Source organism: Cervus elaphus, chromosome 11 (genome assembly GCF_910594005.1).
Source record: "Cervus elaphus chromosome 11, mCerEla1.1, whole genome shotgun sequence".
Lineage (NCBI taxonomy): Eukaryota > Metazoa > Chordata > Mammalia > Artiodactyla > Cervidae > Cervus > Cervus elaphus.
In genome coordinates this window covers 89,602,257-89,621,933 of record NC_057825.1, presented here as the reverse complement: position 1 = coordinate 89,621,933, position 19,677 = coordinate 89,602,257, and the positions used below count along the sequence as shown (strand labels likewise).

General features: G+C 36.1%; 1 protein-coding gene and 1 long non-coding RNA gene across 7 annotated transcripts in view; one reads left to right on the top strand and one right to left on the bottom strand.

The window, feature by feature from the left end:
• The window catches only part of ZNF638 (zinc finger protein 638), a 130,467-nt gene that overhangs the window by 54,302 nt on the left and 56,488 nt on the right, over positions 1 to 19,677 (bottom strand). For 5 of the 6 annotated variants that reach the window (XM_043918335.1, XM_043918334.1, XM_043918338.1 and 2 more), the window contains 5 exons: positions 16,252 to 17,767; positions 11,805 to 11,866; positions 4,966 to 5,004; positions 3,947 to 4,239; positions 2,564 to 2,841 (listed from right to left, as the gene is read on the bottom strand). In XM_043918335.1, the coding sequence (XP_043774270.1) occupies positions 2,564 to 2,841; positions 3,947 to 4,239; positions 4,966 to 5,004; positions 11,805 to 11,866; positions 16,252 to 17,767 (2,188 nt within the window). The remainder of the gene's footprint in view (positions 1 to 2,563; positions 2,842 to 3,946; positions 4,240 to 4,965; positions 5,005 to 11,804; positions 11,867 to 16,251; positions 17,768 to 19,677) is intronic. The other variant, XM_043918336.1, reaches the window with a different exon arrangement.
• LOC122703832 lies at positions 1,660 to 7,857 on the top strand. The gene is made up of 3 exons (XR_006343624.1): positions 1,660 to 1,774; positions 3,310 to 3,315; positions 7,797 to 7,857. It is a non-coding gene; the product is annotated as an uncharacterized LOC122703832 (long non-coding RNA).

Below are 19,677 nucleotides of genomic sequence, written 5' to 3'. Positions count from 1 at the left end.
CATCAACTCTTCGGCACTCAGTTTTCTTCACCGTCCAACTCACACATCCATACATGACTACTGGAAAAACCACAGCCTTGACTAGACTGACGTTTCTTGGCAAAGTAATGTCTCTGTTTTTAATATGCTATCTAAGTTGGTCATAACTTTCCTTCCAAGGAGTAAGCGTCTTTTAATTTCATGGCTGCAATCACCAGCTGCAGGGATTTTGGAGCCCAAAAATATAAAGTCTGACACTGTTTCCCCATCTATCTGCCATGAAGTGATGGGACTGGATGCCATGATCTTAGTTTTCTGAATGTTAAGCTTTTTTTTTTTTTTTTAATGTTAAGCTTTAAGCCAACTTTTTGCACTCTCCTTTACTTTCATCAAGAGGTATTTTAGTTCTTCACTTTCTGCCATAAGGGTGGTGTCATCTGCATATCTGAGGTTACTGATATTTCTTCCGGCAATCCTGATTCCAGCTTGTGCTTCCTCCAGTCCAGCGTTTCTCATGATGTACTCTGCATAGAAGTTAAATAAACAGGGTGACAATATACAGCCTTGACGTACTCCTTTTCCTATTTGGAACCTGTCTGTCGGTCCATGTCCAGTTCTAACCTGACCTGCATACAGGTTTCTCAAGAGGCAGGTCAGATGGTCTGGTATTCCCATCTCTTTCAGAATTTTCCAGTTTATTGTGATCCACACAGTCAAACGCATAGTCAATAAAGCAGAAATAGATGCTTTTCTGGAACTCCTCTTGCTTTTTCGATGATCCAGCAGATGTTGGCAATTTGATCTCTGGTTCCTCTGCCATTTCTAAAACCAGCTTGAACATCTGGAAGTTCACGGTTCACGTATTGCTGAAGCCTGGCTTGGAGAACTTTGAGCATCACTTTACTAGCATGTGAGATGAGTGCAATTGTGCAGTAGTTTGAGCATTCTTTGGCACTGCCTTTCTTTGGGATTGGAATGAAAACTGACCTTTTTCAGTCCTGTGGCCACTGCTGAGTTTTTTAAATTTGCTGGCATATTGAGTGTAGCACTTTCACATCATCATCTTTTAGGATTTGAAATAGCTCAACTGGAATTTAATCACTTCCACTAGCTTTGTTCATAATGATGCTTTCTAAGGCCCACTTGACTTCACATTCCAGGATGTCTGGCTCTAGGTGAGTGATCACACCATTGTGATTATCTGGGTCATGAAGATCTTTTTTGTACAGTTCTTCTGTGTATTCTTGCCACCTCTTCTTAATATCTTCTGCTTCTCTTAGGTCCATACCATTTCTGTCCTTTATCGAGCCCATCTTTGCATGAAATGTTCCCTTGGTATCTCAAATTTTCTTGAAGAGATCTCTAGTCTTTCCCATTCTGTTGTTTTTCTCTACTTCTTTGCATTGATCCCTGAGGAAGGCTTTCTTATCTCTCCTTGTTATTCTTTGGAACTCTGCATTCAGATGGGAATATCTTTCCTTTTCTCCTTTGCTTTTGGCTTCTCTTCTTTTCACAGCTATTTGTAAGGCCTCCTTAGATAGCCATTTTGCTTTTTCGCATTTCTTTTCCATGGGGATGGTCTTAATCCCTGTCTCCTGTACAATGTCACGAATCCCCGCCCAAAGTTCATCAGGCACTCTATCAGATCTAGTCCCTTAAATCTATTTCTCACTTCCACTGTATAATCATAAGGGATTTTATTTAGGTCATACCTGAATGGTATAGGGGTTTCCCTACTTTCTTCAATTTAAGTCTGAATTTGGCAATAAGGAGTTCATGATTTGAGCCACAGTCAGTTCTCGGTCTTGTTCTTGCTGATAGATTCATATATACAATTTGAATATACTTTATTGTTTACCACCTATGTTAAAAATTGACTCAAAAAAACCTTTTAAAGTTCCACTGCTGCCATCTAGAAACAAAATGAATGTTACAGAACAATTTAGCCTTTTCAAAATTAATTCCCTGTACTCAATATTTCTTTAAAATTCTGTAATATCAGGTTGATTATTTTAAGTTCATCCTGTTAAATATAAGCACTATGGGGGCAGGGAACTGTAATTGTTTAAAGTTAAGACAATGTTATGAGAAATGTATACCTAAACACTTGAAGATTTGTTAATATTACAAAATACACCTGTTAGTACCCAGAAAACAGACTAGTATTCTACACTGGGCAACAAAGTAGCTTCTGAACTATACTATAAAAAAACATAAAACAGATTAAAAATGATTCTCAGCAGAAAGTCACTCCTAGATTACTAACAAAGATCACAAAAACTCATTAATACTACTGATTATGTCCATTTCCCCAATCAGAGAGCAAAGCTTGTAACACGCATCAGTGTGGTCAGCCAAAAACACCAAACAATCAAAATGTTCTCACTTTTGATATTTGTAATCTATAAGATTTTAATTATTGGACTTTTCCTGTATTCAAAACAGAAATCAATAAAAAAATATTTCATATCAAAATAAATCACAATTTCATCAGAAATATGAAAATTAAAAATTCTAAACTTTGCTTCTCTTTGTCATATTAACAAGTGTACGTACGTACTTCCACTAACAAAGAACTACTGACCTTACGTTGCAGAGAAACAGTTTTATCAGCCATCTGTTTACTCTCTGGTGCGGTGTCACCTTCCAGACTCTTTGATTTGTGGCGTGTACAGTGTCCTCCTATGTTTGAATCACTCTTTGCAGAGCTTGTAGATTTAACTGACATCTTTGCCCCACTGCCAGTTTTGAGTTTCTGTGCTGGTGAGGGTCCTTTATCAACTGCTTCAAGATGCTTCTGTTTGCTGAATTCTGACTCATGCCCAGATCGTTGTATTACATCTTCTAATGCTTTTTTTCTATCTATTAAAAGTACACAAATACTACTTCAATTGAAAAGAACTTTATAAAAAAATAATATAACCCCTCAAGTGCCCAAATATTTAACACACTGAACCACTGTTAGGCCAAGCAGGTGGCAAGTACATACAAAAAAATTATTAGTCTTTAATTCTTCACTCAAAAAGTATTCACGAGACCCTTTATTCAGTGAGCTTCTCTTATACCAGAGACCCTCACACTTTTGATTTCAGTATCCCTTTACATTATTAAAAACTGAGAACTCCAAAGAGCATTTGTATTCAATGTATCAATATTTACCACAAAAGAAACTAATATAGAATTTTTACAATATTATTTAATAATAAACTGCTATGTTAACATAAACAATATATTTTTACAAAACAACTTTAATTTCAAAACAAAAATTATTTAGATGAGTATTATTTTCCTGAACACTTAAATGCTGGCCTTAAAAGAAGCCATCTGAAGTCTCTAGTTAGAGAATTCTGCATTCAATGTGCTGGATACACTATTTTGGCTACCATATTTTAAGAAAAATCCAATTTCAGACATATGTAGTTGAAAAAGGAAAAATATCACAGACCTCTGAAAAGATTTCAGAAAAAAATTATGTAAAAAATATTTCTGGAAAGGTCACTAAACCAACATTAAGACACATGCTGAAAATCTGAACAATTTTAAAATGTTTTAAATTAATTCATGGAAGACAAGTCTATAATCAATTACTAAGGCAAACTAAGATATCTGTATATCCCTGGTTTTTTAAGTTTGATGTTGGCTATGTAGATACACTTTCCCACATTTCTTATGATACATAATAAAAGGAAGAAGAATGAAACAGCTGGTAATGTGAATCAAATTTCATACAGAAATTCTAAAATTTAATAAATTACAACATTTAATTTCTTAAAAACCTTAGAAGTTTCAGAAAGCTGAGCCAAATATCTCAAAATGTCAACATTTAAAAATATCTTGTGAAGAATAAATAAGTCACCATTTCAAGCTTAATGTAAATACAGAAATTAAAAAAAAAAATCAAATGAACAAAAAAAACTGAAATGGTTTAGTCAAAATAAGTACTTATTATTCACAAACATAAATGTACCTGATGACCTTTCTGGTCTCCTTGATGTCCTTTCGGGGCTAACTGATCGAAAGCATTTTGGACTACCTCTAAAAGGATTTCTCATTCGATACGGTGAACGGGATCTGGATCTGTATCTAGGAATAAAACGATGGCAAATTCTTGGACTTCGGCTTCTTGGTCTATACATACAACGTACGGGGCTTCGAGATCGACGAAATCTGTGACTTGAGCTTGATCTCCTAGAATGCCTCGGACTGGGGGAATGAGATCGCCTTCTTGGAGTTTCATTTTCTTTTCTGTTGCCTTCATTTCTACAAAGTTCAAGAAAAAACCCACAAGATTCATTAGTTTTATATAAATTTAAATTTATATCAATGACAGATTTACCTTCTTAAAATCAAGCTACGATGCCAAACTCTAATACCATGTATTTATATAAAACAAAAACCTGCTTGTTATGATGCAGTTCGGTTTTGTAAATGAATAAGGATCAATCAAAGCAGATGATCACCTCTTTAACTGCTTACATTACTGTTTTGTTTACTCACAAATAAATATCACCAATTTCTTGCATTTTCCCTATATTACTACTATATCCAATTATGTTTTGAAAGTATTAAGTTATATTAAAGAATTTAGGAAATAAAAAATGTTTCTCAACAATTTTCCCACAAAGATTATGCCTTCCACAAATATTTGACTCCTATACTTGTATTTATACACACTGAATAGGGAAACCCCATTCTCAGCCTTCAAGCCATTTATAATCTAAGATCCCACAAACACAAAATAAGAATAAAAGTATAAAGAATTTTCAGAAAAGACTAAAAAAGAAAAGTTCACAGATGGGAGCTATTACAGGTAAATTGGGGTAACTAAAGATTCCTAGCGATGATTGCATTTCCCTACTCTTTAAAAATAAAAATGGTAAAAACGAGATTCTATTCAAAACAGTGCCTTAAAAAAAAAAAGAGTACGTGTTTACTTTTAAAGGAAAATCAAATTTCAATAATACCACTATTAAAAAAAATAACTACCTTCTTGATGGGAGGATCTCAGGATTCCAATCAGGATACCTATTTTGAGAATAAACAATATTAATGAACAGTTAAGATTATAAGGCTCAATCTTTCCCTGCAATATATAGAGAATACTGTTCAAAACAAAAGTTAAGGGAAGTCCCTGGCAGTCCAGTGGTTAGGACTCCGTGTTTTCACTGCTAAGGGCACAGGTTCAATCTCTAGCTAGGGAACTAAGATCCCATAAGCTGTGTGGTGCAGCAAAAAAAAAAAAAGAAAAAAAACTTAAAAAATTGAAAAAAAGAATTTTTAATTAAAAAAATTTAATTTTAAAAAAATTAAAAAAAAATTTTAAAGTGATTTATTAGTATATTAAAATATGAATATTTTCTTCAAAGTAAAATATTTTGAGTGTCTAGTTCAATAAATAATAAGTTTTAGGCAACTCAGGAAAAAGAAACACATTCCCCATACTTTAAATGCCTTGACATTTATTTAGGTAAAACAGGAAATACACATAAAACTGTTAAGAGGTATAGAAGAGCTTATAAAACACCAGCTTAGGTAGGCGTTAAAGACAGTTCACTCAGTCTGCAGAACTCAAGAGGACACCATTCTACAGAATGAGACATGAATGCTGCCCTTTATATTGTACCAAGTGTTCCTCAGAGACGATCTCAGGAGACAATTCAAAGAAAAGGTTGCTTTTCAGGTAGCCCTTTAAAAAGGGTTATCAAGAGGCATGGATCAGGTTAGGTTTCACACAGTGGCAACACATAAAAGGAGGATTAGAGGCAAACATATGTTATATTCCAGGAACCAGTGTGACCACAACATGGACATGACAAAAAGGATTTATGAGGCAGAAAACCTGGCAAGACAGCACAGAGACAAACTATGAAGGTCCCTGAAGTCATGTTAAGGAGGTTGAACCTAAGTAAAAGGCAATGGAGAACAATAAACATTTTTGAAGTGAAGGGAACATAGGAATGTTTGCGAAACAACTGGAAATAAACGTCTGGATTAGAGAAAACAATGAGTGTTGAGATATTTAGAAATCAGGCATCAACTACAGCACCAAGAGTTAACGAGATAAAGAGAGAATGGAGTTACAGGGAAAAAAGAGGGCTGAGGACAGAATCTTATGCACACTAACAATTATGAGTAAAACAAAGATACACCAATGAAAGAAATTAAGGGGTAATCACAGAAAGAAAAAGTAGGAGGAAAAGTTAACACCACAGAAGTCCAAGAAAAAGACATCTTCATCTTCAACTATTCCAGAGAATCTGGACTCCACATGTTAATGGGAATAAAAATCGCTGATGTACAAAAATACAAGTTCAGTAGCCAAGAGGAGAGCTATGTAAGGAAATGCAGGCAGCAAGCCACCTGACAAGAAAATAAAGTGAGGTCAAAAACTAACTAAAGGTAAAACAGTTTTTATTTGTTGACATTTGTCTCAGATACTGTTGGCAGGTTAACTCAGAAGCAATTCTCACCGTGTGCCAAATAGAGAGTCTATGTACCATAACCAGAGAGGACTGGGCGCCACAACAAACACCTAGCACAGTCAAAAACAAACAAAAACGCAATTCTCAACTGCCTTTTCCCAGGTCTGCCTCCATAACAAAGGCTAAAAAAAGCTAAATTTGCTTTCCCAGTCTCTTTAGAAGACAGCCAGTGATAGATTCAAACCAATGACATATAGGTGGCAAAACCACTGGCTGACTTCTGAGAAAATTTCTGCACCATCCTTCCTGCTTTGGGAGCAGACATGAAGGCTGGAGCATCTTGTAACTACCACAATGTGACAGATTGAGAAGGCAAAAAACTTAACTTCAACCCAGTATGTCTATCACTCAGCATCAACAACTGTCAAACATGAACAATTTTTTTCATCTACTACTACAATTTTTCTCGGGGATGGTTTTGGTTGCTATCTCCTGTACAGTGTTACAAACCTCCATCCATTGATCTTCAGGCACTCTGTCTACCAGATCTAATCTCTTTAACCTATTTGTTACCTCCACTGTGTGTGTGTATATATATTTATGTTTTATATATGTATGTATGTATAAGGGATTATGACTTTAACATCATCTTCTTTTAGGATTTTATACAGCTCAGCTGGAATTCCATCACCTCCACTAGCTTTACTGGTAGTTATGCTACCTAAGGCCCACTTAACTTCACACTGCAGGATGTCTGGGTATAGGTGAGTGACCACACCATCATGGTTATTCAGGTCATCAAGATCTTTTTTGTATAGTTTTTCTGTGTATTCTTGCCATCTCTTCTTCATCTCTTCTGCTTCTGTTAGGTCTTTACCATTTCTATCCTTTATCATGCCCATCCTTCCATGAACATGAAATGTTCCCTTGATATCTCCAATTTTCTTGAAGAGATCTCTAGTCTTTCCCCTTCTACTGATTTCCTCTATTTCTTTGCATTGTTCATTTAAGAAGGCCTTATCTTTCCTTGCTACTCTTTGGAACTCTGTATTCAGTTAGGTATATCTTTTCCCTTTTCCCTTGCCTTTCACTTCTCTTCTTTCCTCAGCTATTTATAAAGCTTCCTCAGACAACCACTATGCCTCTGTGCATTTCTTTTTCTTTGGGATGGTTTTGGTCACTGCCACTTGAATGATGTTACAAACTTCTGTCCATAGTTCTTCAGGCACTCTACCAGAACTAATCCCTTGAATCTATTGGTCACTTCTACTGTATAATCATATGATATCTGATTTAGGTCATACCTGGATGGCCTAGTGGTTTTCCCTACTTTCTTCAATTTAAGTCTGAACTTTGCAATAAAGAGCTTACAACCTGAGCTACAGTCATCTCTAGGTCTTGTTTTTGCTGACTGTATAGAGCCTCTCCATCTTTGGGTGCAAAGAACATAATCAATCTGATTTTGGTACTGACCATCTGGTGATGTCCACGTGTAGAGTCATCTCTTGGGTTGCTATGACCAGTGCATTCTACTTGACAAAACTCTGTTAGCCTTTGCCCTACTTCATTTTATATTCCAAGGCCAATCTTGCCTGTTATTTTGGTATCTCCTGACTTCCTACTTTTGCATTCCAATCCCCTATGATGAAAAGGACATCTTTTTTTTTGGTATTAGTTCTAGAAGATATTCTAAGTCTTCAAAGAACAGGTCAACTTCAGCTTCTTCGGCATCAGAGTTTGGGGCAAGACTTGGATTACCCTGATGTTGAATGATTTGCCTTGGAAACAAACCAAGATCATTCTGTTGTTTTTGAGATTACACCAAGTACTGCATTTTGCTAGAGAAGGAAATAGCAACCCACTCCAGTACTCTTGACAGGATAATCCCATGGACAAAGGAGCCTGGTAGGCTACAGTTCATGGGGCTACAGAGTCAGACATGACTGAGTACAACAATCTGAAAGTCAGTTACTTAATACATGTAAACCTTAGCTTTCTCTTACGTGCGATCCTGGAAATACAGCTTGTTGTCAACACAAAGAAGTTATTAAATTTCCAGAGCTTTCCAATTCAAGAGGGGGTAATTATTTCAGATGTGAAATGATGTTTCATATCTAAGTTAACCACTAGAATACATGTTCTTATATCTGCTGCCTGTGTGTTGCCTAACCAGTTTAAAATGTTTCAGAAGCATAATACATGACAATACAATATAATGGCTAAGAACAAGGACCTAAGTAAGCGACATCATCTATATCCCAATGTGATACATAAGTATATATATTATCTATAAAGTTTTTGTGACAAAAATGTTCAACCTGAATTTAATGAAGAGGAAAAAGACCAGAACGGTGCAGAATGTGGAATAGTCTACAAGACAAGACATTTCAAAAGTCAACCATTATGAAAATATCCTCAAAAACAGTATGGGGAGTGAGATAGGCAAGGATAGTTATAAGGGGCATTTTGGAAAAAATGGGAAAATTTGAATTTGGTCTGTGTATTAGAAGGCATTATGAAATCATTGTTAATCATTGTGTTATACTGTAGTTATAACAGATAACCACTGTAGAAAAACTTCCTTATTCTTATGGAGGGGGCGCTTGAAGCAGAATGGCATGTATACATATGGCTGAGTTCCTTCCCAGTTCACCTGAAACTATTACAACATTGTTCATTCATCAGCTACACCTCAATATAAAAGTTTTTAAAAAAATTTTCCTTTTTAAGAAGTAGATGTAGAATTAAGGAGTTAAGTGTTATAATGTCTGCAATGTATTTTCAACTAGTTTTTAAAAACTGTAACTAATATTAAAAATGTGCATATAAAGTATAATAAAATAGACACATCAAATGTTAACAGTTGGTTAATAAAGAGGAAGACTATGTTTATCATCCCTTCAAATTTGTTGCACCTTAGAAACTTTTCAGAATAAAGTGCTGAGGAGGGAAAAGTTTTAACAAAGAGCCGTGAGTTAGATATTAGTTGTGCCAATTATTTGCTGTGTGACAGCTAAGAAGCTGCCTCTCACTGGTAAAATCACAATCATTACATGTATCTCTCACATAATATTTCAGTTAATATTATGAAATATTATTATTTCACAGGGTTGAAATATCTCACAGAGTTGCTTTGAAGATTACAGACACTGTGTAAAGCACTTAGAAGAATGCCCAACACACAAGCATATAGCTCTTTATTATGTTACTTATTATTTTTAATACTAAAGCTAACACACTATCTTTTCTCAAGTTAACCAATTTTACTTCTGTGTCGTAATTCAGAAAAATGCAGTAAGGTGAAGAGACAGAAGAGATAATAAACCTTAAGAAAAGAAATTGGAACCTAAATATATATCAGTAGGGGCTTCCTAGGTGCCTCGGTAGTTAATTAAAAAAAAATCCGCCTGCCAATGCAGGAGTTGCAGGAGACACAGGTTGGATCCCTGGGTTGCAAAGATCTCCTGGAGGAGGAAATGGCAATCCAGTCCAATATTCTTGCCTGGAGAACCCCATGGCCAGAGAAGCCTGGCAAGCTACAGTTCCTGAGGTAACAAAGAGTCAGACACAACTGGGCACTCACACGTACATCAGTAAAGGAATGACTAAACAGATTTAAGTACAGAAGCACAATGCTGCTTATAAAAAAAGAATGAAATAGCATATGTTTTGTCTTGGAAAGATCCAAAGCAGCTAATCAAATCTAATGAATTGGTTAATTTTTGAGCAGTAGAGAGAAAGCCATGATGAAATTATTCAAGAGTACCTGAAAAAGGTAAAAATGTAAAACAGTGCAACAAAGTAGCAGGCACGGAAAGGACATGCTTTAAAATCAGGGTGCTATGTACATGAAAAAAAGACTTATCTCACACAAAAAGCTTTCAGTAGGCATAAATGCCACTTGGCATAGAAAATTAATGGCAGTGCATGTAGCTAGACTCCTGTAACTTGCATTTAATGCCTACCTACAGCAACTAATTCCCTCCCATCTAAATCCCCTAGTTTCATAAAAATGAGACGTCCCACTGGGGTTCTGTGGGAAAATTTGTGACTTTAGGAGAGATTTCCATCTACAGGGGCAGTAAGGTCCAGTCCAAGTAACAAACCACCTGCATGTGCCAACCGCCGTCTGCGCCGCAGATTCGCACAGGCCGGCGGCTCCCCCGCTGCTCGCAGCCTGCGTGACGCAGGAAGGGCTTGCATCGCACTGTGCATCAGGCGCAGGCACACGGCGCCGACCGAGCTACGGAGCCCTGTTCCCCTCTAAACCCCCTCTAAACCGCTGTAGCTGGTTTAAAGAGGGACTAGCCCACAGTAGTCCAAAAGGCTCAAACCAAACACCTCTGCAGAATTTATGAGAAAAGAAGTGCTTTATTTTTTAACTCCAGGAATGCTAGATATTCAGAGCACTTAAGTCTGGAACTAAGGGGGTCACTTTGCTTTGTGGAGAAGCGTCCTCATGAGGACAAAGAGGAGAGGAACAGACAAGAAATGAAAGTATTACTGACACTTTGATTTTTGTTTGAGCACCTAATCCAGATCTTCTTCAAACTAGAAACACCCAAGCTTTCTAGTTAAATGAGCTAATAAATTTCCTTACTTTAAAAAAAATTAGTCTGAGTAAGGTTTATCATGTATGATTAGGAGAGTCATGAATAATCTCAAAAAATTTTTGGTGACATTTTCATAAAGAACAACGCAAAAAAACAAAACAGCTGTCACAAATTTATTTGCTCAAGAACATGCTACTATCATGAGTATAATGACCAGGAATTTGACACAGAACTGAATCAGCATGTTTAACAATCCTAGGGGAACACAATTTTATGTAATTCCAGACGATATAAGAGAAAAATCACACTTTTTACCTTCATAGATGCCCTGTCTTAAAGAAGGAAAAGGTGAAAGAACTGAAGAACCAATGGTTAGGAAGCACCATATCTAGCTTATTCATCTCCTACTTAAGGGTGTTTTTTTTTTAAATAGGTTCTAAACCAAGAGAGATTTAGACCTGAAATTAAATACTAGTGTTGGTTTGAGTGGTTTTTAGTTAGTTATCCTTTGAGGAAAGGGTGGGAAGAAGGAGAGGGAAGTATAGGAGAAGGGAAGGCTATGTGTTCTGAAACAGATAAACCATTCCAAGGAAGGCAAGGCAGCAGGAATGAACCAATTATATTAAATTTACGTACTGGGAAGAAGTCAGAAAAAAGGATCGTATTTAATTCTCTCCTTTTAGAAAAAGTTTAAATATATTTGTATAAAATTAGTATTTCAAATAAGCAATAGCTTTCTAAAAATATTTTTCTCCAAAGTACCACACTAAAGGTATCAAACAATCATACCTGAAACATTTAACTATTCTGTAAATTTGCTACCTATAAGAATGAAAAAAATTGTTCTTACTGTTGACGTAACTGTCGGCAACTCTCAATATGAGTAGATGTATTTTGATGCTGAATCCAATCCTATTGTAAAAGGAGAAAAGTGCACAAATTAGAACATTCCTCATTTGACTAATGACATTAGGCTTTTTAACATAACACAGCATCCCTTGCGTTTTCAAAAATTAAACAAACCTAGTTATAAATGCCATATGGCTACTCAATAAAAATTTCACAAATAAAAGGACTCCAATCAAAAGCACTTAATATCAATTCATTGATGCCATTTTAAAACATTTTAGCTATAGAAAACATTTTAAAAATCCTACCCATGGATACTCATTTTGATGCCAAACATACATTTAAAACTTGGAGAAAATAAAAGCATGGATGAGAAATAACTCATCTCAAATATTAAAAAAAAACCCACACTACACAGAGTATCAAGAACTCTATAAATAGAAGGCTATTTGAAATGGCATCTCCAAAATAGAGTCTCGATGCCTTACAACTTTAAACTTCACGCTAACAACATTAACAACAAAAAATCCTACCTCTTAGGCCAATACCATTCCAAACAAGGTACTCACTATGTACTGACAAAGGATAAGATTAGTAAAAATATGAAAAAATGCTGCTGATCAAAATGTTTGTTATCAGGATATAGTGGAAAGCAGTATCATTTCAAAGACATAATATGCCTTACATATAGAACTTTACAATCAACAAAATGCTTTCTCATTTAACTTCACTCACAAAGCTGCCCTAAAATTATATTTTGCACCCATAAAAAGCTCCTGGAAGATACATCTTATTTTTTTTTTAAGGCAATACAATTTTCAAAGAGAGTCCCCCAAGTGAAACAATTAGTTAAAAGCAAAGTGTGAGTAATGTTTTATTGTGTCTCCAATATTTGGACAGGCAGAAAAGTTACTGAACAGTTCCTTCCATATTTTAAAACTTTCTTAAGGAAAATGTTACTCATTTCCATTTCAAAAACATTTTAGTTTGTCATTGCCAAAGACGAACTAGAACTATCCAATTAAAAACCACAGTTGACACTAATTTTGGACTCTGCCTTGTCAAGAACTATCTGAAAACAAGTGCATGCTATTTGCAATACTCAGCAGCAGGTTATGATAAACCCTAAAGTATTTCCTTAAGCCACGGAACTGACTGGATTACAAAAAATAAAGTCTGCATACCCTGCTCAGGGCAATAGAAAGCTAGAAGAGACTGGCAGTTAAGAGTCTTTAGTACTGCTAAACCCATGTCTTTGATAGTAACTAAATATTGTTTACATTAGACACACTGACAGGTACCAAATTGGGCATGATTTAATCAGACCACAAAGTATTTTATTTAAGTTGCCAACATATAAAAATCCAGACTTTCAGCTTTTCTTGAAAAAACATGAAGATATAATTATAGTACTATATATGTATTTGACATAGCAACTATCAGCTAATGCTGACAGCTAAAAGTTATTTAAGGCATACTCTGTCCAGTTCTACACACACACACACACACACACACACACTTTACTGACATTCCTCACTTTTAGATTCAGTAAATATATCTACACCACCCCAATTTCTACTCTCCAATAAGACAAGGGTCCAAAAGCAGGGCTTCTCTCCAGAGAAAGAGTGATAATTACCTACTAGGCAGGAGATGCTGCAAGGACTGTAGACTTGAGTGGACCCAGAATCCAACTGTGAAAACACCTACCCATATCACTCTCTTATCTATCAACTACTTTAAAAAACCATTTATGTCAGTATTTTTTTGAACTGAATTATTTCAGTCAGAAAGACATAGCTTTTCTAAACCAACTGTGACAATCAAAAAGATGTAACTTCTAAACTAAGCATGACTTCTCTGATGTCTGAAACTCAATTTATAAAAAAAAAATTTCTCATTTTCTTGTCTTTTTCAGACTGTAGTTTTGACTCAGGGGTAGGTAACATTGTTAGCTGTTACTTAGCAAGAAAAAAATGTGCAGTTGGTAATTTATATTTATTGGTTACACATTTATAATGTCAAATACATGCACACTTACAGGGCAGCAACATACATCACAGAAACGAGAGGTAGGTTATACTACCTAAGTCCATGCTCACAAATCCCTGTCATTTGTCACCTCGTAGAGAATTCATTAGTTAGGTTCATTGTGCTGTTCCGACTGTTAAAAGGTATCTGTTCATTTAAAAAGGCAATCAATTTCTATGAACTCTAATAATCATTAAATGATTTCTTTTAATGTTTAATGTTCCTTTATCATATTACAGGCTTCCCTGGGGGCTCAGACGGTAAAGAATCTGCCTGCAGTGCAGGAGACTCAGGTTTGATCCCTGGGTCAGATTTTCATTATACTTTTATCATATTAATCCATACTGTCACCAACACACACTTGAATAACTAGGGAAGCCTCAAATTAGGTGTCCTACCCTATCTCTCTTCATTCCTGTTCATCTTGCACACCTCAGTCAGATTTATCTTCCTGAAATATATTTTTTAACGTGTCATTTCACGTATCAAGAATCTTAATTAGATTTTTAATGCCTCTCATTTCACATCTAAACTCCCTGGGCTAGTTTTTCTAGGCACCTCAAACTTATCATTGTTACTCCTATCTGAAATGTCATCCCTCTTCCCCTGGGTACATCTAAGTCTACTCATCATTCAAGAACCACCTTCAACCTACTCCATGAGGTCTTCCCTCCCAGATCACTTTAGTCCAGACAGACTTAGTGCACCTAGTCACTCAACAAGTCTTATCTAACTGGAGTATAGAAGTCTCCTGATGCCAGAAAGTATAATTTTTAATTACACACTGTGAAATACACAATAAGTATTGGTAAGTTGATAATGCTGACCTAAACTGATACAAGCCTGCAATCAAGATAGAAATATTCAATCTCTCCCCCTATAGCCTATCCAAATAAGTCAATTACAATCACCAGACTATTTGCTGCCTTCTAATTTTTTAAAAATTCCTTAGGTGTGTTAATTTTTCTCCTCAGCGAGACTATATAAACTGCTTAAGAACAACATGTAAACTTTATATAGTTTATTTTCATTCCAGCACCTAACATAGCATCATGTACAAAACTAGTAACCAGTAAATAGTTACTGAATGTGTATATTTTCTATTCAACAGAATAAAAATTAAAATTTTTAAGGTATTATTTTTTCTTAGATTCATCATGACTAACTAAAGCTCAAAAAAAAATGGAACACAGAGGGGCTAACACTCAATTCAGTACTTGGGCCAGGGCTACTAGATTTTAACTAAGTGCTGAGATTTTTTAAGACTTTGCTATTCCCTTTGATAGAGCAAGGCAATTATTATTAGCACTCAGAAAATCTGGCTAAAATGAGGTAGAATGCTGACTTCCTTTGCTTTCAATAATGTTTCTGACTGAAGCATCAGTTCCAGGTATCAGATTCTTGGTGGCTGAAACCTGGTGAGTGGGTAACAGAAAGACAATAAAAGGACAATACTGGAAAGAGAAAGAAAAAAAAAAAGGGAACAAACACCTATAGACTTTTAAGCCTATTAAAGTATACAATCAATGCTACAGCCTTGAATCATAGCTTGTTCCCACAGGAAATACTGCAATACATTCCTTCCTGGTCACATGTAATATAAATCTTCAAATCACATTAGTAAATCGAAGAAACAGTAGTTTCCAAACATATATAGTAAATAAAACATATTCAGAAAATTCTACTCAAATCCACCAGTGATTACTATCAAACAATATTCTATGTTATTCTTCGGGAACTCAGTAAAACACTTCATTCTAACTCTCCTAACCATGAAGACACCTAAAGCTTCTTTGTTTTTTAAAGACTCTTCTCTCTAAAGATCATTTTACACTCTATGCTCTGTGCCCACAGCTGGTCCTAATAATTCATCCTGACTCAATTTTGCTATGGTATGGATTTAGTTATCTTAGGAAGCTCCTTCTCATGAAGCACTAAAAATCCAAATAAGAATAATAGAGTCAGAAAATATTTAAATCAATATTAACTATCTTTAGCTCAAGACAGGCAGATACATGCAAGGCTATAATATACTGTCTCTTTAAAAGTGTGCAGTACAAATATTTTATTCCAAGTTTTTATTTTTATACTAACAGGTTCTCTTATTCAGATAAAGGTAACTCATGTGACATTGTCTTATAAGTACAGTTTGTGTCATATAAATTTTATGTTGCATTGTCTGGGATAACCTCTCAAAAGTTCAAAATAAATGGAAAAATCCATGTGGTGTGCCCAGTCACAGGAATACAGAAAACCTAACACTCAATTCAATACTTAGATTACAACTAAGCGTTGACAGTGCAATCAAAATTTCTGCCATTTCCTTAATGACTAGTTAACACCAGCATACATATGAGAATTTAGATGAAACTTGGGCACTGAGTTATCATGATACAGTGATCTTTAAAAACACTCACCTTCAAATGACTACATTCTACGTTACACAGAGAACACAAATGTGGAAATATTCTTGGAGATGCTGCATAATAATCATTCATCATAGAAGGAGTTGGAAGTCTCTTCATCTTCTGGGCATCAGCATGCGAAAACTTTGGTAGCCACGAAGCTTTCACAATCCCAAAGGGAGACTGAATGGGGATGTCAGCCTCTGACTGGTAATTCTTTTTACTTCCTCCTGATCCATGTACATTAGATGAATTAATGACAGGTTCACGTGGGATCCGCTCTTGTTGGCTTACAGTTGAAATTAATTCCGATGAAAAAGGTTGCTGGTTCATAGGAGGAGGAATCAGAGACTGACTCATTGTCTGATTAACTGTCTGGCTAATGGATTGGCTGACAGATTTTACAGGTTCAAGGACTGACTGTCCTCTTGAAATGTGTAAACCTGACATCTTGCTTCCACTCTCAACTGGGAAAAAGGACTGATTATTGGAGGACTCACTGGGGAAGTCCATCTGTCGAAACACATCTTCAACAGGAAACATAGAATTACACATCACATTTGGAGCAGGAACAGATGCAGAAATGCTTGGCTGTGACCGAAATTCATCCTCGACCTCATCAGTTGGAATTTCAGGATCATAAATACGTACTTCAAGTGGATCTTCTGTGTAGCCATATTTGCTTGCATGCCCATAATCAATCACATTACTCGAAACTGCCTCATTACCAAGCGTTTCTTTATTTCTGCTCCGAGAAGGTAAATTAGGTAATCGGCGCCCCATTTTTCGCATTCTTATATCTCTCAAGATTAATGGCATATTTTCAGGAGTTAGCTGTTCATCAGGATAGCGACTGAGTTCTTCTAAGTCTTCATTAGATAATCCAAAACTTGCTAAGATACTTGAGGCACTCTCTTTTGTATAGCGGCTCTGTACTTTAGGACTCTGCTCTGTAACTTGCGTTACAGAACTCTGCTTCACTCCCACTGATGCAGATATATGAGGCTCATCATCCCATCGGCTACCATGAGGCTTCTCCTTCTTTTGTTGTGCTTCATGAAAATCCAATTTTTCTTTGGTCAATCTTGGATCAGTTTGGTGTTGAGTTACCTGAACATTCATTCTCTGTGGTTCCATATTCTGATAAGATTCATGGCAGGCAAATCTGTGTGGAATTCCACGGGCTCTCCCTGCTGGGTAAAATCTTGGAAGACCCATAGATCCAGGCCTCATAAATGGTCCTGGAGGCCTCATCTCAGAAGGGTTAGGTGCTCGTGGCCTCTGAAGTGGAAAGTTTCCTCGAGGATTAAACCTGGGTCTCGACATGGCTATTTTCAAGAAAGCCTGATTTAATAAAGTATAAGGTGGTGTTGAACTATGTGAGGCAATGGCATTCAGCTGCTGCAGCGCCAACTGAGTCTTAATCTGAGCAAAGTGCAAAGGAGATGGGCCCAACAGAAGTGGGTTTGCAATGCCCAGGTTCAAGGAATTCACAAGTGGTGCGAAATTTTCCAAGAATAACACAAAGCTGAAAGTTAAAACACAAATATTAGATCATTTTAACTCAAACTACTTCATGAAGTGGGTTCTACAGCCAGTGTAAAACATTTTGAAACAAAGCCATGAAACCATTCTGCATTTCATACATTTTTAGTGTTTATGAGGATTTTAAACTTTCCCCAAAACTTGCTCTTCTTTCCTGAATCCAGAATATAAACCCCAAACCACAAGCCAGAGTTCCCATACACTATGCTGCGCTGGGTGCTGTCCTAGGTGCAGAGCGGCAATTATAACTCCTTTTAAAACTTCTTAGAAGTGTCCAAATCCTGCATGCCATTGGGGGATGGGGTGAAAATATAATTCAGTTGCTGTGGTCGGTAAGTTCTCAGTTGTTGTTTATCACCAAAGATCTCCCCCCCACCCCACCCCCGGCCCTTTTGATTTTAGTGGAAAGGAATGAGTTCAGAATTATTCATTCACTTTATTCAAAATTTTTGTCTAATATGACAGTCATTATCAAGTATTCAAGCCAAGTAAAACATGATTCCTATAGGCAAAGTGCAAGCAATCTAACAAGAAAAACAAAATAAAGAGTGTGTCATTATTACAACAATGCTAAAAAGCATCAGCAATGGATTTATTTCTGAAAGAAGTCAAGAATACCTGAGTTGAGCTTCACAGGATGGGTATCTTCTAGAGTTTTGAGGAAATTGGGAGAAGAGAGATTTCAGATAACAAGGTCTTCCTGAACATGCGTTTACCAAATTTTAGAAAATGTAGAAGAGCCTAGGTTAAGGTTTCTAAATAAAATATTGTAATAAGATGAAAGAGACTGCTGGGATGATTTAAAAATTTAAAACTAATTAAATTTATCAACTGCATGTTTCTGACAAAGCTATAGTATTCTGGCCCAAGACAAAATGTAGCTTCAGTTAAGACATGTGAATATTCAGTAACTCCAGGACTATTTAATAAAATTATCTATGAAGACAAGAGGAAAAAAAATACTTGTCCAGAACCCCTCTCCTTTATGCCAACTTTTAGCTACTGTTTTTACTGACTTTGGAATTTTCTCCCAAACTATCCATTTTTCAATACTGTTCTCTACACCAATTCCTTCAGTCACAGAGGCTCAAAAGCATCTTATTCTCCATTTTAAACTAACTTTTTTAACTATAAAATTCTATGTATTCCTGTCAAAATCTCTAATATAGAATTTTCTTTTTCCTTTCACCTTCATCACAACCCTACTGCAAGCTCTCATCACTCTCACCACAGCTGCCCTTCATCCCAATTCATTCTGTCATTACTAATATCCTTAAAGCATTTCTTTCACTATCACTCCTCTACATAAAAACCTTCACCACCCTCCAACTAATAAAAAAAATAAAAAATTTAAAAAAAATCCTTTTGATATAACCTCTTAAAAAAAAATAAATAAATAAAAAATAAATAAAATCAGTTTGCTACCGAAAAAAAAAAAAACCTTCACCACTTTATTGCTACCGGCAAGATAGTGTCCAAACTTGTCAACCTGGCATTTAGTATATAATCTAATCTCAACCTACCTTTCACATTTTACTAGCCAATAATACTTAATGAAAAATTCCTGCTACAGGGGCTTGACTGGTGGTAAAGGCTCCATCTGCCAATGCAGGAGACTCTGGACTGATTCTGTGCCGTGGAGCAACTAGGCCTGTGCGTCGCAACTCCTGAGCCCATGTGCCGCACCTACTGAAGCCCGCACACCGAGAGTCCATGCTCCATGAGAGGGCACCGCAATGAGAAGCCCACACACCACAGTGAAGAGCCCCCACCTGCCACAACTAGAGAAAAGCCAGCACAGCAATAAAGACCCAGCACAGCCAAAAACACGTAAAATTAAATTTTAAAATGTGTGCTACAGCCAAATGGTCTATTTGCAATCTCCTGACCACT